Raw genomic sequence first — 24,500 nt, 5'->3', positions numbered from 1 at the left:
ATCAAGTTCACCATTCTCTCCTCAAGGTGGAGGACCTTGAAAATCGATCACAGAGGGAGAATATACTTATCAGAGACCTGGAGGAGGGAGCGGAGGGGCCAGATCTGGCTGCCTTCGTGGAAGGTCTGTTCGTGGAGATCGTGCCCCCCCGTTGCTTAAAATGAAGCTGGATAGAGTGCACCGTGTGGGCGCTGCGCAATCGGGTGAGAAGAAAGACCACGCGATGTTCTAGCTAAATTTCATTCTTTCAAAGTGAAGGAGGCAGTCCTCCAGGCAGCCAGGGCGAAGAGCGCCTTTTCCTTTCAAAATTTCTCCTGCTCCATCTACCAGGATCTGGCTCCAGCGACCTTGGCACGACAAAACCAGTTCCGAAGCATCACTACCAAGCTCCGTGAAGACCACATATGGACATACCCTTTTGGTCTCAGTTTTTACTTTAAGAACAAACACCACCACATTACTGAGTTGAAGGAAGGTCTGGAGCTTTTAGGTCTCTCTCCAGACGACTCTGACACCGCAGCGGACAAATCTGAATGCCGATCCCGTGGAACACCATCGCCCTCTGGGTGGTCAGAGAACACTCGTCTGGCCGACGATGACGGGTCTGTGCCTGCTTTTGAATGGAGATTCTAACGCTCCCACGGAGGTTATGGGGGAAACGGATCCTCTATGCTACCTGCTGTCGGCTGGCTCTTCTTCCAGATAGGGGTGCAGGGTTGAGATGGCCAGCAGTCTTCTACGAAGCTCTTCGACCTCACATTGTGGTTTTCTACTTGATTGCCTCGACCGGTCCCCCGGGGGGGATGGGGCGGTCTCTTGGGCAGAACCCTGGTCTCTTCCGGACTGTCCCCTCTCACAGTAAGATCCATGCTTTTAGATGAGGGGAACTGTTTTTTTTTTTTTTGTTATTTGCATGTGGATGTCGCACTAGGTTAACATCCTCACAGCCTGGACACTTTTGCCGCTGTTTAGACTGACTAGGTTGGAGTGGACTTTCTTCCTTCATGGAACTTCACCCCTAAGAATTGTGGCCTTTGCCGGTGGAGGGACTATACCTATCATTGTTTTTTTTCAGCCGCAACTAGAGGCTGCTTAGCCTCCTGAATGATTGTCTTGATGACTGGGGCGAGCGTGGACGGGGACCTCTGACCTGTTGTCCCCCCTAGTTTCCGTCGGAACTATGCACTCCTGGCGGAATTTGGTTGACAAGTTTGGGAATTGTTTTTGCATTTACATTAGTTTCTTTTGGTTTGGGGTGGGGGAGGGACATGGTGGTGGCTTTTAATCGTCTAATTCTAGCAGACGCTTGGGTACTAGTATGGTACTGGCTGAAGTACTTGAGCAGCATAACCCTTCCCAGGGGTGGGCGTAGTGGTGGCATTTCTGGGTCACAGGGGCCACTTTTAAGCTTTTTTACCCCTCTGTTGTAGCTATGACAGTTACAATAGGGACTTGGAATGTTAAAGGGCTTAATTCCCCGCAAAAACGTCAAAAGGTTGGGAAATATATTATTGACCACCATTTGGATGTTGTGGCTCTCCAAGAGACTCATCTCGCCAGGGCCGAAGACGCACGCTTCAGACACAAACATTACCCTTAATCTATAGGTCTTCAGCTCTTACCAAACACAGGGGGGTAGCTTTACTGTTTCGCTCTACCACTCATTTCCAGCCCATAGATGTTCTCACTGATAAGGAAGGCCGATGGGTTATGGTTAAGGGTCGCTTAAGAGGGAATGTTTGCACCTTTGTAGCAATTTATGCGCCCAACTCGGGACAGGCACTATTCCTGCATACACTCCTGGGGAAAAATGTTGGACTCCACTGAAGGGCAGATAGTTCTTATAGGGGACTTTAATTTAACATGGGATAAAGACATGGACAGCACTCACTCTCACCGTTCTGAACTGAGCTCCTTTTCCACTGACACTCAGCAGCGCCTTCTAGACCTAGGCTTACTTGATGCATGGCGTACAAGCTATCCACATACAAGAGACTATACCTTTTATTCACACGTGCACCGCACATGCTCTAGGATTGATTACATTTTCATTAGTCAGTCCCTTCTGGGTTCCCTTCGGGATGCGAGGATCTTCCCCCTCTCTGTGTCTGATCATTGCTTGCTATCCATCGGTCTGTCCTGGCGGGGGGAGGCACCGTCGGCTCCCAGGTACTTTCCGGTTTCGTTAGCGCAGGACAAGCAATCTAGTGCTAAACTTAGAAACACTATCAAAGATTTTTTTTAGGTTAACGTACCTGAGGCCACGTCTGAGTTTACCACCTGGGATGCATTTAAAGCGGTGTTTAGGGGGGATGTATTGTGCTCAACTCAGTGCTCAACAAACAACATGCCAGGGAAAGAGAGCAACTAGAGCAGGAACTGTCCTCTGTTGAAACAGTTCAAAAGCAGAACCCCACTCAGCAGACTCTCCTTCACTTGATGGGGCTCCGCGGCAAACTGCGTGCTATATATAATAGGGCCGAGTTCACACTCCTTAAACTCCGTCACCTGTCCTACTTGCAAAGCAATAAAATTGGTAAACACTTAGCCAGTCAGCTCCGTGCCAAGCGTGAGAAAGAGTACATAGGGGGCATTCTGATTTCCGCAGGGGAGATTTCCCATAAGGACGAAGATGAGGCTAAACTGTTTGCTCATTTTATGAAGCGCTGTACTACGGGGACAATCTAGACTCTGAAGCTCAGCTGGAGTTTCTTCATGTGCTGCCCTTACCCCAGGTTTCCAACAAATGGAACGAGTTGTTCTCCGCTCCCTTCACTTACGAAGAAGTGAGTCTGGCGATTAAGGCCCTTAAGCCCCATAAAGCTCCAGGTCCCGATGGGTATACCGCTCTTTTTACAAGACCTTCGCTCCAGACATCTGTCCCTTCCTTACGAGTCTTTTTAACACGATGGCTGAATCCGGAGAATCTATGGCCTCTATGACCGAAGCCATGATCTTAGTGATACCGAAACCCGGGAAAGACCCTCAGCACTGCGCCTCCTACCGCCCTATCGCCCTTCTCAACCTTGATGCCAACTTATACTCCTCTATATTAGCCAAACGACTGAATGACCTAATGCCGGATCTTTTATCCGGACCAGTCCGGATTCATCAAGGGTCGCCAGACTCATGACAATAGTCGCAGGATTCTCCATCTCATTGAAAAGGCCAATAGGTGTCAGATTCCTGCTGTACTGGTGGGTCTCGACGCTGAGAAAGTCTTCGACCGTGTAAATTGGGCGTTCTTATTCAATACCCTCCGGGCTTTTGGTTTTTCTACTAAATTCATAACTATGCTACAAGCTAATTACCGACAACCCCGATCCAGAGTGATGGTTAATGGGGCCAGCTCTACCTCCTTCTACCACTCTAGAGGTACCAGACAGGGTTGTCCGCTTTCACCGTTGCTTTTCGCCCTTAGCATTGAGCCCCTCGCAATGGCCATTAGAGATAATCTTGACATTCAGGGCATACCTTTTACTGGGGTCCCTCATAAAATATCCCTAATTTTAGACGACGTCCTCTTATCCCTCTCTGATCCGGCAGAGTCTCTCCCAGCCCTCCAGTCAGAATTGGAACGTTTTGAATCGATCGCAGGTTTTAAAATAAATTTCAGTAAATCTTATATCCTTAATCTTACTTTACCGCCCACTGAGGTTCACAGTCTCAAGTCCCTTACCCCTCTTACATGGGCCCACCTCCTCCATACAATATCTAGGGGTTCAATTGACGCTGAAGATTGAGAAGTTAAATGCGGCTAATTTTCCACCTATTCTCAATCGCATTCAGGCGGAACTTTGAAGTGGAGACCCCTGTTTTTATCCTGGCTCGGACGGATCCACACAGTAAAAATGACACTCCCTCCTAACCTTCTCTACCTCTTTCAGGCTCTCCCTATAGAACTAGACAGGGACTTTTTTCGTCGAGTTAAGAACATGATTCTCCTATTTAACTGGCAGGGTCGGCGTGCTTGCTTTTCTTTATCCTTCTTACGCCGTCCCCGATCTGAGGGACGTGTAGGCCTCCCTGACATTCAGCTCTGCTATAAGGCTGCACAATTGCGGGTATTGGTTGAATGGTCCAAGAAAGAATCCGATAAACATTGGCTACATATGGACCGGAGTGTGACTGGGAGGACCATCTGGGACATGGTCTGGCGCCCTAAAAAAGATCGACCCCCCCAACACTTATATAGCTACGCTCACGCGCGCTACTCTGAAAGTATGGGATACGGTAACAGGGGACGATCGATGGACCACGTTCCCCTCCCCGTTTACACCACTACACTTTAACCCTGATTTCCCGCCGGGTACACAGGAGGGGCCTTTTGACGCATGGAGAGAAGGGGGTTGTCTTGCGTTGATCCACCTTTTTCACAATTATGACCCACTCCCTTTTGACAATTGTCAACGGGACTATAAGTTTGGGACCGCGGAACGGTATCATTACGCCCAACTGATGCACTGGGCCCTCACCCCACGCATACGTGACGCAGCTACTCTGCCCCTCACTCAATTTGAATACTTCCTTGCCAAAACCAGCTATGAAGGGGGCGATTTCTTTCATATATAAACTTCTCCTTACCGCCGCTGTATTCCGAGACCGCGGTATATGTCCTTGTGGGAAGACATTCTTCAGCGTCCCATTTCAGATACTGAATGCGGTCACCTATGGACAGACCTTACACGATTTAACCATTCCTCTGATCTTCGGGAATCTCACCTAAAGACCATGATGGACTGGTACCTCCACCCCGCTAAGCTCAAGCAGATCTTTCCCACTGCTTCCGACAGATGCTGGAGAGGGTGCGGATTAATTGGGGATTTTAAACACATTTGGTGGGATTGCTCGACTATTCGCCCCTTCTGGGAGGAAATCCTTGCACACATTAAGGAAATCTTGGGATACCCTACTCCAACCACCATGGCGGGTGTTCTTTTGGGTCTACGCGATCCTGCTTTAGAACACCAGACACGGGCGGACAAAACGATTTGGTGGCTATGTATAGTCGCAGCTAAGGTAACCCTTTTGGCTGCCTGGAAAAAGAGGGCCGCACCAGCGATCTCCTTGTGGCATTCTAAACTGTGGAGACTCCTCAGTCTGGAGCATATGTCTGAGATCTTTCGGGACGACTTTAAGAACTTTGAATTCAAATGGGGTACTTTAGTGGCTTTCCTCTCGCGAGGCTTGCCGGCTGCTGTATGTCCTTCATCCATTAGGGCTCTTCACCTCTTTCTTATAATTAGCCATGTACTATCACTGTCGGACGTATTGTTTGCATGCCGCCACAACCATTGTCAGGGAGGGGGAGGGGGGGGAGGGGTTGCTTTCCGTGTTTATTTTTTTTCTGTTGGAGTTTATTTTTGTTTTCCCATCCTTGGGGATTGTTATATTGCACCGATCTGTTGGGCGCCTCCCTCTACAAGAGTTCTCGTTATTCTTCCATTTGCATCAGAAATTTGGGACCTCTATTGTTATTTTGGATCCTACGGCGCATTATTGGCGACCGCACCTACACCCTGTTTCTATGAGGAACTGTGACTCTTTTTTGGTGCCTCACTGCCACCTGGGGTGGATGGGCGTAGAAGTTTTCGGTTATTCGCTACTTACAGTTTCACCATATTCGGAGGTCCTCTGTGAGGGATGGCTTTTTTCTGTGTTTTCTATTATGTGACACAAAACGAATAAAATATGTTTGACAAAAAAAGTAACTTACCTGCAATTTTACAGAAAATCCTACACAAAGTATATGCACTGTATTCTGAAAAGCATTGCATTATCAGTAACACTACTGTATTCAAAGTACATTTAAAATTGCAATTCAAACTATTTACAAACTGCATTACTACTGTAAAGTATATATTGCTTACCTGTGCCAGGCTTGCTTGGTTCAAGAAAATAGAATAACTAAAAGAATATTTTTATACAAAAACAATTGGTCTGAAGTTCAGTCTTTGAAATTGTGAATTCATTTGCTGACTGAGTGTGTACAACAAAGGCTTAACACTGTCCTCTGATTAAGACTTGCTGCTCGACCACACTACCACAAAGAGAGAGTGAGGTGCTTTCTACTTTACCTCTGCCTACCTTTTGGATTCCACTGGACTCTGTGCACACTATACCTCACTTTCGTATAGTATATACAGAGCCAGCTTCCTACATTATATGACTTCGCAACCTGAGTCGATGTTATCACTGAGTCCTACGGCGCAGTCTGCCGGCCAGCAGAGGTACTGCTGAAAAGTTTAAGGCTCCAGTCTGCTGCCTGGGGAGAATTCAAAAGTTAAGGAATCTGCAGCTATACTGTGTCTGTACTAGATAATGCATTACCGATGGTAAGAAAGTTGTTCATCCAGGTGGGTTTACGTGCTTTTCTCTGACCAACACTGAGGGACACATTTTCATATGGTGCTTTTGCAGTGTGAAAGTGTCTGACAAAAAAGGAGGCAGCCAAAAGAAAAGTGTACTCTGTGCTAATTTTGGGCTTTCACTCCTATCCTGTTATTCTGCAAGCCTTGAACCCTGGTCATTCGATTGGTACATTATGAAATCATGAAACTCGCTTGTGACATAACCGTGAAGGGGGGGGGTGGTATGAATTAACTCCTTTCTTTGCAATTGTAATGTGGATGTTAATGTAAACTCTTAAGACTTATGAAAATAATAAGCTTATTGGCGTAAGCAGTAATGGACTTTTGTTTTACATCTGATCCCACATTGCTTCTCTCTCCTCTACCAATCAAAAGGGGTTGTAAAATTGATTCATACATACATTGTTAAATGTACACAAGGTGATCATTTTCCAAATATTTTGTTCTAGCTCCAAAAAGACGTCGCCCAGCTCGTTCAATTTTTGATGGCTTCAGGGACTTTCAGACAGAAACCAGTAAGTATGTAACACTAAAGATTCTACGAATGAACCCTTCTCCACTCCCTTCCTCATTTTCAGTATTTTTGCATGTAGTTGTTTACTTAAGTGGGTAGACGGGCCATAAGTGAAGAGATATTATGAATGAAAAACTGCATCTGACGTCTTACAAAGCATGGAGAAAAAAGACAACTGGACTGCTGATTCGGTGCTGACCTCAGGTTAAATGTAGACCTCCGAGAAGGAGGAAGCTGTATGGTATGCATCTATCACCTCTACACTGCTAAGATTCACTCACCGCTATTCATGTTGAGTCTGTGCTGTGCATTCAGACATAATTAGAGCACGTCCCTCATTGTGACTGTTTCTCATTTTGGTTTTGGAAATGCTGTGTTCCTTATTTACCAAAAGCAATTGGAGCTCTTCTTTCTACTGACCTAGTTTGTTTTAATGTGGGAGTTGAATTTTCTCAGCTGAAGTAGGAGCCTCATTTCACATTTCAGTGCATTTTGTAAGAAGTAGGAGTCTGCTTATTTTGCTTGGAGTCTATATAGTATGTAGCCTGTGAATTCTAATCTATGTAATAGCAGACAACAATCTGTAAACCCTTTACTTCAGATGGTCTGACAAGAATTTTGGTGCAAAATGAACTAACAAATGTGGACAGGCACCAGTTTCAACAGTAGAATAAAGTGTTAGAAATGAGCATTGGCAAATCCATTTGTTAATCTGTATACAAATGTATTCCATATGGCTTTATGGAGCCATTCTGCCTTTGATACGTTTTCTTGATTTCTCTAGAAACAGAGGTTTTCTAGACCCTCTGGCACCAAGGACTTGGTCAATATGCTAACCTGCATCAGATGTACTGCAACCATTCCACAAACCACTGAGCAATATTTGAGCGAGATGTGTTTCAGGTAATAATCAATTCCATGAGACGTTTTAAGGAAAGGTGGTGGAATCCCACACCTTCTTTCATTAAAAATGACATACTTAAGAACACTAGAACATGAGAGATAGACTTAAAACGTTTATTTAAAATCGGAATCCTAATCTAGTACACACATATGATTTGTAACCATAAAGTAGACTAATATAATGGCAACATTGTTTACTAGAAGTGTGAATAAAAGGAACCTCTCCGATATGATTGCTTTTATTAATTTTTAGCAGTCCTACGCTCATTTCATTATTTTTTTAGCGCTAATCTAATTATAGCACAGCCGAAAATATCATCCATGCCCTCATTACTTGTAGACCAGACCATAGAAACACCCTGTATGCAGGGATTAACATATCTTATATAACAAATGGGAGGTAGGTTTTAATTGGTCTGTCACATATTCTGCTTATCAGTACATAAAGAAGTCAAACAATGTGACGTCCAAAGTATTACCTCTGTCTGAAAGTCAGGTGAGGTTCAAATCAGAGGTGCCCCATACCCAGTGTCTTAATGTATAGCATTCATATTTATTAGGGCATCCCAAAATTAGGATGTTGTCCCTTCACTCACCTAGGTGGCAGGCTTTATCATTTGGTTCAGCTCCACACTAGGTGGTACCAGCAGTGCCCAGCAAGCCCTTCACTCAGAGAGAGAGAGAGAGAGAGAGAGAGAGAGAGAGAGGTGGCGCTTTTACTTCAGTCTCTATGTGGCACCCTTGGCCTACGGGTTCGATGTAGTGTCATACGCTAACGATACCCAGCTACTGCTCACCCTTGGTCCAAATCCAACCAACACTAGACTGATTTAAAAGCTGCATGACTCATATTAACAACTGGATGCAAACCAACCATCTCCAACTTAATACCAGTAAGACTGAGGTCATCCTCTTCGGGAAGGCACATGAATTCTGGTCAAAAGACTGGGGGCCCTCAGAGCCTTGGCCCCTGTCCATCTTCTAAACTCATGGTGCGGAATCTTGGAGTAAAGATCGACAATCAGCTGTGTATGAAAGATCATGCAACCCATATGAGTACCTGCTACGTACTAATGCATAGCTTACTTAAGATCTTTTAATGGATCCCAATAGAATCAAGGAAATCAGTTGTCCTGGGTCGGCTTGACTACGGAAATGCCCTGTTGACTTCCATTAATTGAAGAGCTCCATTCCAGACTCCAAGTCTTGCAGAACACTGAAGCCAGGCTTGTGCTAAATCTTCCATCACGGTCCCGGTCTGCACCAAGTCTGAGAACTCTTCACTGGCTTCCCATCAGGAAGCTAATCCATTTCAAGGTCATCAGTCTGGTACATAAGACCATGTATGGAAACAGGCCAAGTTACCTTGCCAAAAAACCTCAACTGGTACGTACCTAACAGGATGCTCCTGTCAGGAGCCAAACTTCTTCTAACTCCCCAAAGGATTCGTATCACCAGGAATGGCGGTAGATAATTTTCTCATCTGGCTCCTGCCTTCTGGAATGAACTCCCATTACAGCTCTGCATGATCACGGGACCATACTCAGTTCTGTAGGAGGCTAAAAACATGGCTTTTCTGAAACCTAACATGCACTTGCTTTGTTCTGTTAGGATTGATTCCAAGATTAAAAACAAACCAGAAGACCAATAGAACTTTAGTTGGTCAGTGGTTCCTATAATCTTGTATACATGTTTCGCGCCTCAGGGTTCCCAGACAGACCGTGTGGTGTTTCTACAAGACTGTATCTATGTTCACCCTACCTTAAAGAGGTAGACTATGTTAAGATGCTCCTACTCTGTATGTGATCACCACTAGAGAATATGTTAATTTCAGACTTGGCGGAATATACACATTGGGAGACCCATCAGATTGGGAGTAGCTACTGCCTCCTCAACCCAGACTCTGTTGTGACTGAGGTCTGTTACAGCAAGTGTATGCAGACAAATCCATTTCAGCGAGCTAGTACCACCTCAGAGGACCTTGGGGAGAAGAGGAAGTGGGAAGTTTCTGTAAAGGACCACCAACCAGGTGAGACTTGACCAAGGTACTAGAGCAGTCATTGCTTTTTTTTTTTTTCCCTTTTTTTTTTTTTTTAATGAAAAGAAACATTTACCATGTGAGCCGCAATAAACGAAGAGGGGGCAGTGAACCCAACAGATTACCAGCAATACCAAGAGTCGCAATCGGAGGAATAGCTGAAAAATACACTAACATGATAAAATCGCATGCAAATCGAATAAAAGTCAGGAGGCCATGAAATAACATCCAGAGGCCAAATCATCGTGCGACACAGGATAGTGATGTCATAGACTCCAGCAATGAGGCAACACAAAATCAGGTGCGATGATCAGAATTGTCAGCAGTTTTACAGGATGTGGGAGGAGTCTAGTTCAAAAATTGAAGATGCAGAATAAATGCAACGTTACGACATCATGCACTATGCTATGCACATGTAGGGACAATAGCCTTCAATTCAGCGCAGCAATGCAAACATAACAAGAGGATATAAGTCCGAGAGCAGTCCATCGAGGCACAGTAACCCCCCCACTAAGCGAATAATATGAACAGGATCTTGTGACAAAAAAGGGACACAGATAATCATCCACTCGAGGAATCTAAACCCCCGACTACAATTATAATAAAAGGAAGAGTTAATAAGAAAGAGGAAAGAAAGAAAGGAAAGAAAAAGTGGGCCATAGAGACAAAGAGAAACGAGAAACACACCCCACCCCAACCCCCCACCCTGCATGCAGCGGAAGGCCATGGCCCCCCCCCCCCCCATAGGCATGCCCGTCGCCCCAGAAAACCCCGAAAAAGGGAAAATAGGAGGAGGGCCCTAGCTCCGGCCCCAGATACGCCCCCACCCACCCACCCATCCTGACGAACAAAGAGCCCACCATAATGGAGGGCAAACAACATAGAATCATCCCGGTCACTCAAAGTCGCACCCACAAGCTATGTCTCAATCCGGCATCAGAGAATCCAAGAAAGACGTAAAAAGTCCAGGTTCAGCCTTGTCCAGTCCGGGTCAAGGTAGTAAGGCGCCGCACGATGTAAGGAAGCAGGTTCAATGGGTCCACAGTCACTTTTGGAGCCAAAGTAGCAGCAAAGAGACGGAATGAAGGCAAAGTGATTGCGCAACTCGATAACACACTGGCCGTCGCAAAAACAAAGTAAGGGCAGTCAGGAGATATAACCGCCGATTGGCGGGTGAGAACATCCGCAAACACAGAGGCTCGGCTGCAGGTCCCACCAAATCCACAATCAGACTGAACCCCGTACAGGGGGTCCTCAGTGCCAGCACACCAGGAGATGTCGGGCTCCGGATCAGCAAGTTGGCCGTCCGCCATTGAACACATCGCCACTATCCGCAAATCATCACCGGGCTGCAAACGACTCCTCAATTCGGAGTGCAAATCTGCGAGGGCCAGCAGGACATCTCGCGTTGTGGGTGCCATCGCCCCAGTACCGGTCAGTGTGGCTTGCCACTCTAGCGAGGAACCCCAGATCCGGAAAAGAAACAAGCCCCACGAGCCGCCAGGAAAGCAAGCGCCGTCCACCACGCACCGGCAGATCTCACCAGGCACATACGGGAACAGAAAACACCTACCGCATCGTAAAGCACTCGCCGGGCATAACCGAGTGCTCACTCAGAGCCACACTATAAGGACATCCATCGGTCGCCGGCAGTGCGTGGAGTGGGGCAAAGTCGTTCCGTGCGGCGGTAGGTGCGCCGAGCGTGCGAGCAGTGGCATGCGAAGGTGCAAGTCTTTGGTAGGCTATGCTGGGGTGTTGATGCAATCCCTGAGCTGTCGTTTCAGGCCGCTCCAATCAAAAGTCCCGGTCCGGATCACCGGGCAAAGATGGTCTCTCGGGCCGCTGTTGTGCAGTCGCGCATCGGCTGCCGCGTCACGCAAGGTCCCGGCCCAATCAGTGCCAGGGCCGGAAAGTTTGGGGCGATGGATCTCGGCCGTCAGGAGCAGGTTTCGAGCCGGAGTGACATCGCCGCACTCCAGAGGTGTTCAGCCAGAGTTATCCGCGACCGGGATGCAGGATCAGGGCCAGGATGGGGCGAAAGGCGAGGGCGAGCTGCGGAGCCGGGCAGCTATGCGGCCATTTTGGCCGCCGTCTTGGCTCCTCCTCCAGTCATTGCTTTTAATCTTTTTCAATCTGTTGCATCCAGTTATCCAACAAAATATTCCATATCTTGTCTTAAATTGTTTCTGAAGCCATTTGAACCAGAATGCAATTTGAACCAGAATTACTCTGAAGAACTTGTTACCTCACAATTACTCCAGTTACCCTGTTCTGACGGCATGACACACCAGTATCACCCTTGGCTGGTAGCCCACTCAGCCAATCACTTCATTAACCCTCCTCAACAAGTCACTTTAATTTACCACTCCAGAAGTCACTTAATTTACTACTCGAGAAGTCACTCCATTTAGTCTCCTAAGCCAACTAGTCTGGTTAACTTCAGCCACACACCTGACTTATAGTTATTCCAGATATTCATTTGTCATCCCAATAGCCGTGCAACCTTGTTTCACTCCATACTCTCAACCAGTCACATGTTATTCCCACACTCCCACAAACATTCAAATATCCCTCACCATGTAGTCATATGATTAACCAGTCATTTCAGTTACCTCTAAACTCCTATTTCTGCCAGTTTCACCACTCAACACTGCACCTCCTTTCCAATCACCTCGCCTCCACTGCCATAGCTATTGCTTTGTGCAGCTGATAACCAACTGGATCTAGGGAAAGAGCCTGGTTCCTTCCTTCCGGTAAGTGTTGAACACAAGTCAGCATTTCTCATCATTGCTACCTACAATGTAACCAAAAAACTGCTCCTCTCCATAGCTGAATTAAACAAAAAACAATGTTTTTTTTGGGGACACAATTACATTGAGAAACGTACTGAATACATATAAGAAACCCATATATCCACTGTAGGATATATCTGGAAAATGGACACTGACCACAAAGGAAGGAAAGGATAATTTTAGTATTCAACCTTAGTAAGATTCATTTAAAAAATGAATTAGACAAGCTGTCCAAAAAACAAACAAACCGTAAATTAAAGATACATAAAGTGGGAAAGTCGTGACTGGTGACTGAGTATGGCAAATATACAGTGAATCATAAATATAGACAAAAAACAATACATGTTTATGTTTATGGGATTTGTAGAGCGCGTGACTACCCTTAGGCATCTCAGCGCTGCGTGAATCGGGTAAAGAGGGTGAGCACTTAGTCTTGTGGAAAGAGCCAGGTCTTAAGTTTTTTTCTGAACTGTACTTCGTTTTGAGTGGATCGGATGTCTGGATCTAGACTGTTCCAGAGCGTAGGTATCAGATGGGTGAAAGACCTTCCACCCCATCTGGCTCTTTTTATTGTGGTATCTTTCATGAGAAATTTTGAGCTCGACCTAAGCTGTCGTTGGGGTGTGTAGTGGGCGACCTGGTTTTGAATGAGTGCAGGACCCCTTCCGTGCATGGCACAATGAGCAAGGTTGAGGGACTTAAATTTAATTCTGGCTTGAACCGGGAGCCAATGCAATTCCTTCAATCTTGATTTAACTGATTGGCGTCTAGGTATGTTCAGTAACAGTTGTGCTGCTGCGTTCTGAACAGTTTGTAGAAGGTTTGTTACGTATTTGGGAGAACCAAGGAAGAGGGAGTTTCTCTAGTCCAGCCTTGAGATCACCAGGGCCTGGACTACTGTTCTCCTCGCATCTTCCAGAAGTAGGAATATGATTTTCCTAACCAGGCATAGTCTCACAAAGCAGGTACCAGATAATTTTTTGGCCTGTATCTCCATTGTAAGATTTTGGTCCAGCCACATGCCAAGATTTTTTATTGCTGGCTTGGGAGATGGCGGTGGTCCCCAGCTAGTTGGCCACATGATTTCTGCGCGAGGTTTAACATTCTTTCCCAGGATCATCAGTTCCGTCTTATCACCATTCAACTTAAGTCTACAGTTCGCCATCCAAGATCCAATTTTCTCAAGGCTGGGAACAAGCTGCCAATGATCTGAGTTAAGGGTGTCTGAGATTGAGAAAACTAGTTGCGTGTCATCCGCGTATGACACGATGGAGATGCCGAATTCCTGGATGATATCGGCTAGGGGACTGAGGTAAATGTTAAAAAGGGTTGGACCCTGAGGCACTCCCCAAGGTGCTGGAAAGGGGTCTGACTTGAACCCGTCCTCCACGCATTGGAACGTCCTGTCACTCATAAATGAGGTAACCCATTCCTTCGCTGTTCTGCCAATTCCAGCCCTTTCCAACCTCTGGATCAGCACTGTGTGGCCTACCGTATCAAATGCGGCACTCGGGTCTAGGAGGACCACTGCTGCCATTTTTCCTTGGTCGAGGATGGCTTTAAGTTTTTCAGTGACCACTAACAGTGCTGATTCGGTGCTGTGCTTGGATCTTAACCCCATCTTTGCCTGATGAATGACATTGTTGTTTTCGAGAAAGGTGGAGATTGTGGTGTTCACATGTTTTTCTGCCATCTTGCCCACTATAGGCAGGAGTGATATTGGGCGATAGTTTGATAACTCGGCTGGGTCCAGGTGCGTCTGTTTCAGCACAGGTTTAATGATGGCGTGTTTCCATTCTTTGGGTACCCTGCCCTTTTCATACGAAAGATTGATGAGATTCCCTAGTTGAGTGAGGATGGGCTCCCCTCCTTGGGCGAGAATGTGGGGAGGGGCTGGGTCTAAAGGGGATCCGGACTTGATTTTCATTAGTAAGACGGATATCTGGTCTGTGTTTGTGGAGGGGATGGTCATGAGAACTGATACGGCCAAAGGTGCTTCGATCTGAGACTCGTTTTGTGGGATGGGGTATTTCCTAAAATCCTTGTGGGTTTGCGTTGGAGAGAGTTATAAATATTTTCAACTTTACTTTTAAAGAAGGTGGCCAGCCCTTTGCACCTGTCTTTGGAGTTTTCTGGGCTGTTTTGGCCCTTGGTCTGTGGTAGTAAGTGATTTTACAATTTTAAAAAGTTCCCTGGGGGAGTTGGAGGATTTGGCGATTTTTTTCTTCATAGAAAGCAGCCTGACGCTTTTTTGATAGAGATGTATGGCAGCTCTGTAGTTTTTTTTTTAGTTCAGGATCATAAGACTTCCTCCACTCTCGTTCCAGCCTTTTGCATTTCTTTTTCTGCTCAGCTAGCGTGGGAGAGAACCACGAGGATCTATTGGTGTTTTTATGAGATAAGGGACCTGGCTTCCTAAAGTTCCTATTAATGGAACTGTTTATCCATGTTAGCCAGTTACTATGGGCTTCATTCAGATCTTTAGTGTCTGGGGGCGTGGAGGATTCCAGATCAAGGATCCAGGCCTCCGGCACTATCTTAGGCCATTTTCGTCTCATTACTATGAGACCTTTGTTTTGTCCTGCTATGGGAATCTGGAGTTGCAGTGGGATCAGGGCATGATCAGTCCATGCCATCCATATTGGGTCTAGTACCTTCAGTCTCTGATCATTTGAGAAAATGGGATCTAGGAGGTGATCTTTCGCATGTGTAGCAGAGGGCACCAGCTGTGGTAGCTGTAAGGCTTCCACGTCAGCTAGACACCTTTTAGCGGAAGGGTCGTTGAGATCATCCAGGTGGATGTTCAAATCACTTAGCACTGTTATGGCGTTTTTCTCTATAAGCATACTAGCCAGTGTGTCCGGGGCTGAGTCTAAAAACCGGGTGCATGGGCACCCGGTTTTTAGACTTTAGGTTTTCAGTCCTCCTGCGGAAGAGCATGTGGCGGAGAAGGATATTCTAAAGCTACAGGCCTCTGATTTATCGATGTTAAGGGGGGATAGTGTACATCCCAATTGGGCCTTGTAGATGATAGCTAGCCCTTCTCCCATAGCTCTAACTCGGTCAACGCGGGCGATTTTGTAGCCAAGGGGTAAGGCCTCTACGATTTCTGGGGGTGAGCTTTCCCTGAGCCAACTTTCAGTGAAAAATAGGACCTCCAGTTGCTCTTCCTCAAGTAAGTTTGATTTCCAGTGCATGTTTGGGTAGAGATCTACTATTGATTAATCCTATTTTCGTTGTTTTCCATTGGGTCATCTCAGCTTCCTTTCCCTGCCTGTTGTGATCTCCAGTATTTCCCTTGAACCCACATACCAGACAGTACAATGATTGTTCTACACTCATCGAGTGCTGACATTGCAGATGGACTGTAACCTTTAGTTCCAGAAGTTCTGAGCTGGTATAAGTAAGTGGTTTCCCCGGGGATGTGGTCGTTTGGGCAGGGTTTCTGGCCCCTGGTCCCGGACGGGCGCAGACGGGCTTGCACTTGACGCGCCGAAGAATATCCACTGTAAATCACAATAGTCTCAGGATGACGAATTATTTCTTTAGTTCGTTGGGACTCTGTGCAGATGGATATAAAGACAGAATGTCGACGTTTCGACCCTATATAGGATGCGCTGATTTTGAGCATCAAAGGCGGGTCTTCAACAGGACTGAAATATATTAGGACAGCCATGAGATATGGTCAGGGCCTCGTGTGTGTCCGTGTTGAAAATAAAAGGCGCTGTTAAAGCCCTTGATTCGCTCACCTCAAATAATGTAGGTGGGTCATTAGTCAGTTGTTAACTTAAAGGGGTGTGTCATTCGTCAGGTTATCAACTTGAAGAAGAGATTATCAGCCGACAATCTCATGCGGCCTGATTGCCGCAGTCTTTCTAAAAACAATGATAAGGTAAACTCATGTCTCTGCTACATGGGGGTGATGGATATAACTGCTGTGTACAGGACCAAACGTACCTTATTTCTTTACTTGAATCTCCCACACCAGCCGGTGCGGAGCTCTTGGGGGGACGGGGACGCCTTGGCGTTCGCCAGAAGGAATAAGGGGTCAAGTCTTAGTCTAGTGGATCATTGTAGATGGATGTATCGCTTTAAACTTAGCGTATCAGATGTGGTGGGTATCTAGTGTAGAACTAGCTTTTGGAATTATGGATATAGTGCCTCGTGTGCGTCGTGTCATTATCGAGCTGTCCATGCATTGTCTATTAGTTGTACGGAGCGCCACTGTAACTTTAAGCACTGGCGTGCCACCAGTCTAGCGAAGAAAAAATAACTCCTATGGTGAACATTGTGCCTATAATAAGGGCGCTCGAATGTTTAGGCACATTGGTGAAACATAGTGAAAACAATGCACGGTGTCTAGCGAAAATAATTGACTAGTATGGTTGCTATAGTACGTGCACGTGGCTAGTTCAGGAACATTGGTAAAAGAATGGTGAAAACACGCGGTGTTTAGCAAAACTATTTGACATGGGGTGCCGCTGCGCTGTGTTGAAGCGCGAGACTCTGCTTGGGGGACATCACTGGGGGCTGCCCTGCAAACCAAACAGGAGGATTTTCGAAGGGGTTGGAAGCGCGAGAGGGTGCCAGCTGATCACCCCCCCCCCCCCCCCCCCCGTGGTCAGGCGGACTACGACTCCCAGCATCCACAGGGAACGCCTGAGGGGAGCACCTGACGCCCGTTAGACTCCTCCTCTCACCAGTATATCAACGCCCTGAGCTCACGCACCGCGGGACGCGCACGGGTGGCCGGACGAGGCTGGGCTGGGCCAGCACTCTGACATTTTCGTTTGGACTGGGACTAAAGCAGAGATAAGTTCATTGCACGGTTAGCCTATTATTGCTTGATACCGTAATACTCACCTGTTCTTGATTTAGAATACAGGTCGCGTTTGTGTTTTTTTCTTTTTCTTTTATCAACATGAGTAAAACTAGCCGCAAAGGGTGGTTAGGGGTTGGGTGAGTGGGGACTCTTGAAGCCTATCTCCGACGAGCAGAAACAACAGTGGCCAAGGAGATTGAGCTTGTTGAAAGGAGGCTTTCAATCCATCCCCTCTGCTCGATTTTAAATCCAGCACTGAATCCTGAAATGGGAGGCAGTTGTCTATCTCAAGGTTCCCCGCAGGCCCAAATTCCGTCCTCTGATGATGACTTAGTGCCAGTTATCAACTCGACAAATATTATTTGTCCATCCACTGTGAGCTTTTCATCCTCCCCTCCCACTACCCGCACTAGACAGCAAAGGGCTCTGATAGGCGCCAAAAGTAGAGATCCTCCAGGGAAAAGAAAGGCTACCAGCGCCAGACACAATGCTAAATTGGCTAAAAAAAAAGAATTCCACATCTGGGTTGGGCAACCATAATGTTACAGTAATTAGTCTAGCACCTCCTCCCGCAACTCAAGGAGGGAATGAATTTACCATTCAAGTACAAGATGCCACTAGGGGGGATCTCTCTTCTGAGCTCCTTAGACACATGGAGGATAGGTTGAAAGCACTAATTTTTCCCGTTATGGAAAAGTTGGATTCAATTGACCGTAGACTCGGTGCTCTTGAAAAGTCTATACCTAAGGACCCACTTCCTCCTAAAGGAACTAAAACTCCCAATGAACGACCAAATCACGCTTCCATACAGTCAGGTCTATGCCGGAGTGAGGCACCTACAGTCTCAGCTGTTCGAGCAATAAATACTCTGGTACCAGCTATAGTCAATCAAGCAGGAGCGAAGCCCGGCCCTAGGGGACCAGTTGGGAGATTAGATCTCCCGGCTAATGGTTCCCCCACAGAAATATTTCTTCACCGCCCACCCGAGGCATGCCCTTACACCGTTATTCTGGCAAATGTTCCAAAAATGCCTAATGGTGGGGAAGAACACTGGACGGCACTTAAAAACAAAGCTCTCCATTTTCTGAACACCAAAACATCTCTGGGGATCATCTTTTTAGGAACTTTAAGATGGTGAGAAGGGTGGCTTGGGTGGGAAAGACCAGGAAAAGCATGGTGGAGGATTGTGCTGTTGTGAGTTTTTCTTCCCCTCAACTGGTGGACCATATTTTGAGACAGGCAGGTTCATTTAGGATCCGTAATGACTCCAACATTTTACCCTTAGGTTTTTTCTATCCTTCTACTGCTGCAGTTGATTTACATAGGAGAGAGATTAATTCTCATGTAGTCCCCCCACCAGCAATTTGGTTCCATTGAGTAATAGATTTGTGGTCTTTAGCTCGCTCGATGCCAATGATTGACTTCAAGGTGCTGAAATACGGGAACAGCGGGTAGGACACACAGCAAATATGCACAATGCGGACTCCCTATAGTTATTGAGTCACAAGGAGCTATTACTCCTGCCCTGGGAGCCAGTGCAATACTCAGCAGCTCTATCAATGTTAATGCTGTTAGTATACCGCAGGAGGATATAGAAAGTGGTTTAAATAGTCCTGGAAGGTTGGTGGAAGGAGTGATTCCCAGTCCACAACTATTGGACGTTGAATCCAATGTGTTATCGGTTTTTTGGAATGTGGCTGGGCTCAGAAGTAAAGTAACATCATTGGACTGGCTGTCCTTTATAGACAGTCAGGATTTAATCCTTTTACAGGAAACCTGGTTGAATGTTCCTGAGTTTAGACCCGGTTATCTTTCCTTTTATGTCCCTGCTGTCCCCAGTTCTCGAGGTCGATCAAAGGGGGGCCTTTTGACATGAGTCAAACAAGATAGATGATTCATTATCAACCAGGTTGATATAAATAGCAGCGATATTTTATTAATACGAATCCAGTGCCCCGGATCCAAACTGTTATTCATTTTTAATGTTTATTCTAGAGGCATGGCAGGGGGTAAACCCTTGCATACTATTGAAGAGCTAGATTTACTCCTAGATCTATATAGAGAATGCGGAACAAAGTCTATGGAGGCTAGTAAATGCAAAGTTAGTGTTATCGGACGAATCCGACTAGGTAGAGCTGAAACGAAAAAGGATCTGGACACTTAAATAGTTAAGCTATGCTGGAGCACCGAAATGCTTAGGTTACCTAGCCCAGGGGCTGCGGCTGCATAGGTCTGATAAGACGTCGGGAATCCTCGTTGCAGTCTATGGAGCCTGAAAGAAGAAGTTGCTGGCAGGCGACCAGTGATGAAGTTCGATGTGATCCAAGCCTGGATCGATGAAGATGGAGACCTGTAAGCAGAGGGGACCAAGTCCTGAATCACTAGCCAGTGATTAGGTGGGCACCAGGATGGCACCGGGCGAAGTCACCTCGACCAGGTGAGTGGGCGACGCTGGGCTCTGCAGTCTCTCGGACCAGGAGGCGTTGTCGGCGACCAGGATGGAGGTGCGAGCTGTCCCACGGTGGTATCTGCTGTCGATGTCGCTGTACCCAGGATTGGGGCAACAACTCTTGGCAAATGCAAGCCCACGCGGTGGACTCAAAATGGCGTCTGGAGTGGACCAGGAGGGTCCGGGGTGCTCCTCTGTTGGAAGGGAGCAAGGGCCAGTCTGGAGCAACCAGACCAGCGGTGTTGTCGTCGTGGTTCGTCGTCAGAAGGGCCACTAGCCAACGGGCAAGTGTCCTGGACAACGCGGTGAGCAGCAAAGAGCAGAATGGCCCCACGCAGATCTCGTGGATGCTGGAGGGCTGGACTTTGGTGCTGGAGCTGCTCAGGGTCGGGGCTTCTCAAACCCCAAAGCACTCACTCAAGGATCCCTCGGTGGTCGTGCTGGGCAAGCGTCGTGCAGTCTTGCAGATGGCCGGTCCCTCGAGGTCTCGTCACACCCACGAATCTCAACTGGGCTGATGATGCAGGTAGAGGTCAGAGGTGCCAGGGAAGCCGGTTCTCGTCGAGCTGGGCAGTCTTGATCCGGAGGAGAGACTTGCAGCAAACCGCGATGCTTGGATGGTGCCTGCGGGTGCAGGGTGACTACTCCTTAGTCACAAGGGAGAAATCTTAGGAAGAAGTCTTGAGTTCCTTTCGTAGAAAGTAGTTTCAGGATTCAAAGATGATCTGATTTGGAAGGGGGCCTGCTCCTACCTTTATCCTGAGAAAAGGGGCTGGCACGCGACTAAGTCCTGCCCTATGGGTGGGACTAGGAGGGGGGTGGTTACACCCCTCTCCTTTGGCCGGTCTCTCCCCAGCTCAGGGGCTGGTGTGCCCCAGGAACTGGTTTGAGGCGGCATATGCACAGTGAGCACCGGGGTGCCACTTGCAGTCACCTTCCTCTATAGCCCTGCCTACCTGGGATACACAAAACCCTGTCTGGGATGGTGCTAGCACCGCCCCTGACAGGAAACCCTTTGTCCAAGCCTCCCGCGCTGGGAGGACTCCCAGCAGCAGGAGGGCAGACTTGTGTCTCGGTGGCAGCATCCATCTTGTGGAGCTGAGGCTATGTTCAACTTTAACCGGGGTTACAGGCTACCAACATGTCTTCTCCCTCTAGAGGGGTGGAATGCTACCCCCGTCGCCAGAACTGGCGAGGGGGTAGTATTCCAAAGCGTATTACACCTTACACAACATGTTTAGATAATGTCAGACCAAAGTTACCATAACCGCGAGGGTTATAAGGCACTTAAGAGTATATGGTCTGACGCTATCATGGAAACGGCTAAGGGATAGATCCCGAAAGCCGCAGACAGGCTCAGCTCATGCCAGAGCACCATCTCACACGATTCCAAGCACTCTGCCTTCAGGATTGTTAAGGCCTGCCATAGGAGTGACTGATAGGAGATCTGTGTGCCCATTTTAGGTTTAGATATAGGTATACTATATCTAGAGCAGGGGTGATTACACCACCTTGCTTCCAGCTGTCAAGCAGCCAGTTGTGTCAGTTTTGGAGGGCCAGCCAGGGGTGGCATAATACATGCTTTAGGCCCTGGGTACACCTATGCCCTGGATACCCAAGGTATACTGTACAGGGACTGATAAGGTGACTCAGTATCCAATTGGATATGTACCTAGGGTACATGGAATCCATTTTAACAGAGAGAGCAGTGGGCCTAGGGTCCTGAATAGCAGGGCCTCAGGTCAACTAAGTCAGAAAACCAGCAAAACACCAGGCAAAAAGTTGGGGGCAACCATAGTCGGGGATCTACCTTCCTACAGATATAACTTTACTTTTCGTTTGTGTTAGTACCAATATATGCAGACACATCACATTTGGATATGAAACGTAGAGAACTCAGGGCTATATTGTTTTCACAATATTCGATCCGACCCATAAGTGTAGACCAATGTGCATTCTTCAGTATTGGTATTATTACAATTGTTATGCAGATTAAAATGTGCCTCTCCATAGCTGCACTGAAACACACACAACGGTTAGTGCATTTACCTTCCATGTGCAACAGTTGTTTCTGTTATCCTAGCATATATCTAAATCTAGTCCCCTTTATTTTAAATTCTTCCGAGGTCCAGTCTGGAAGGCCACAGTAGTGTTAACAAAATTGATGAAAGAAATAACCCTAGAAGTATGGCCATACCCTCTAAATTTAATCCCTCTTTTTGCACTGTCAAGATCAGAGACCTATTTGCTCAGCTATCTGACTGTAAGTCCCATAGACTCTTTGTGTCTAGGAGGCCTCTGAAGGAGGGATGCGTGCAAACCAGTGGTTATCTCGAGCAGGATGTTTACTTCTACATACACATATTTCCAGAGAACCAAGAGTTGACTTATAAAGTTAGTACATTCACAACCCCTCCTTGGATAGGATTGCATAGCCCAGACAAAATAAACGCCATAAGATCCTGTTCCTACAGTGTTGCGACTATTGTAATTGGAATTGCATTTATATAGCGCTTACTACCCCTGACGAGGCGTCAAAGCGCTTTTTCTGCAAGTAGTACGCTACTCCAGAACCCAAAAGGATTAGTGTTGAATTAGTATAGAGAAATTTGAAAGTGATTTAAGAGATTTAGTCAATTATTTGGATTCAGAAGGATAGCAGAAGGATAGAAGAGGGAAAAAAGAAGAGGGAAAAAGGTTTGTATTCATATAGCGCTTGTTACACCTGATGGGGTGTTGAAGTGCTTTTTTTTGGGGGGGGGGGGGGGGGGCGAGTAGCACGCTACACCAGAAACCCATTAAGGATTAGTGGTGAATTATTATAGTGAAATATGAAAGTAATTTGAGTGGCAAATATTAGTCAGTTATTTAGATAGAGAAGGGTAGCGTTTGGATAGAAGAGGGAAAAGAGGGTTGTATTTATATAGCGCTTGGTACCCCAATGGGGTTTTGAAGCGCTTTTTTGGCGAGTAGCACGTTACTCCGGAACCCATATGGATTAGTGTTCAATTAGTATAGTGAAATATGAAAGTAATTTGAGTGGTGGATATGTTAGTCAGTTGTTTGGATTTAGAAGGGTTGGGGAGGGATAGAAAAGGGAAAAAGTTTTGCATTTATATAGCGCCTTGTTACCCCTGATGGGGTGTTGAAGCGCTTTATTGGTGAGTAGCACGCTACTCCGGAACCCATTAAGGATTAGTGGTGAATTAGTATAGTGAAATATGAAATTCGAGAAGTGAAAACGTTAGTCTGCTATTTTGATTGAAAAGGATAGTGGAGGGATAGAAGAATGAAGGATTTAGACTTTTTTTTTTTGGAGGTCATATCAGTAGGAAGAGGCTTTCGAATGAGTAAAAAGGGATGTGGAGGGGAAGAGCAAGGGAAGGGTTTGGACAGGCTTGTTTTAGAGGATTGGTATAGTAAAAGAGGTGTCAGTGATGCAAGGAGGGGTAGGGTATGGGAGTCTAGAAAGGGGTATTTTGAGGATCATAGTGGTATGGGGTTTGGGATAAATGAGGGAGTGGATGTAGAGGATATATTGATAGAGGTATAGGCTGAGAAATAGGGTAGTGCATTGGAAAGAGTAGTAGAAATAAGTTTGAGATGAGTCAGAAAGTTGGGGTAGAAGATGTATTGAGAGAGGTATAGGGTGAGAAATAGGGTAGTGCATTGGAAATGCTAAATTAGAAGAAAGTGATAAATATATAGATCCATAAGTACATGGAAAGTATATAGATGTATAAAGGAGGTAGGTATATGTAGATTACAGATATTGAGAGAGGTATAGGATGAGAAATGGGGGTAGTGCATTTGATATGCTTTTTTAGGAGAAAAAGTAATACATATATAGATCCAAGTACATGGAAGGTATATAGATGCATAAAAGAAGTAAAAAGATGCATTAGATAAACTATCGTTTTCACGTGTTATTATACTTTAAAAATGTATTTGCATTTATTTTTTAACATAATTATTCTACATGTCTATACAAAGCAATACACAAAAATAGGTACATATCTATAATAAAATAAATGCTTATATACAGAGGGATATGCTGTAAATTTCTGTTTGTGTATGGTGCTTATGTGAGGAAGAGCCAATTCTTCAGTATTTTCTGAAGATAAGGTGGTTGTCCATGGATCGTATGTTGGGGTTAAAGAGTTCCACCCATGGTTTTTTTCTTGTATCTTCGGATTTTGAGGCGAGATGCCACTTTAGAGCGGAGGTTCCTTTGTTTTAAAAAATATATTTTTTTATTAATTTTCACAGTAATAAAGGTCACATAATTGTCCAATCAACAATTCGGTACAGTATATAGTAATTTAAAGTCCTTAGGGAAGGTAAATCAGTTACATTTATGATACGTCCATGGGAGGTTCCTTTGTTGATTGTGTTTGGTGATTTTATTCCTGATGAAGAGCGGTCCCATTCCACGTATTGCTTTGTGGGTGATACAAAGCAGCTTGAACGTGGATCTTCTGGCAACCGGTAACCAATGCAGGGCTTTCAAGGCAGGTGAGATGTGGTCTCGCGATTAGATATGCAAGAGTAGTCTGGCAGCCGAGTTCTGAATCCGTTTTAGTCTTTTCATGGTTGTTAATGGTGATCCGT

The 24,500-nt window shown here is 46.1% G+C and overlaps 1 protein-coding gene across 1 annotated transcript in view; it reads left to right on the top strand.

The window, feature by feature from the left end:
* UBXN7 (UBX domain protein 7) overlaps window positions 1–24,500 on the top strand; it is a 701,503-nt gene that overhangs the window by 168,664 nt on the left and 508,339 nt on the right. The window contains exon 4 of the mRNA XM_078665644.1: window positions 6,821–6,886. Within this exon, the coding sequence (XP_078521770.1) occupies window positions 6,821–6,886 (66 nt within the window). The remainder of the gene's footprint in view (window positions 1–6,820; window positions 6,887–24,500) is intronic.

The sequence above is a fragment of the Lissotriton helveticus genome, chromosome 11, assembly GCF_964261635.1.
Source record: "Lissotriton helveticus chromosome 11, aLisHel1.1, whole genome shotgun sequence".
NCBI classification, from domain to species: domain Eukaryota; kingdom Metazoa; phylum Chordata; class Amphibia; order Caudata; family Salamandridae; genus Lissotriton; species Lissotriton helveticus.
The sequence above is the reverse complement of the archived record's forward strand: the minus strand, read 5'-3'. Positions and strand labels throughout refer to the sequence as shown.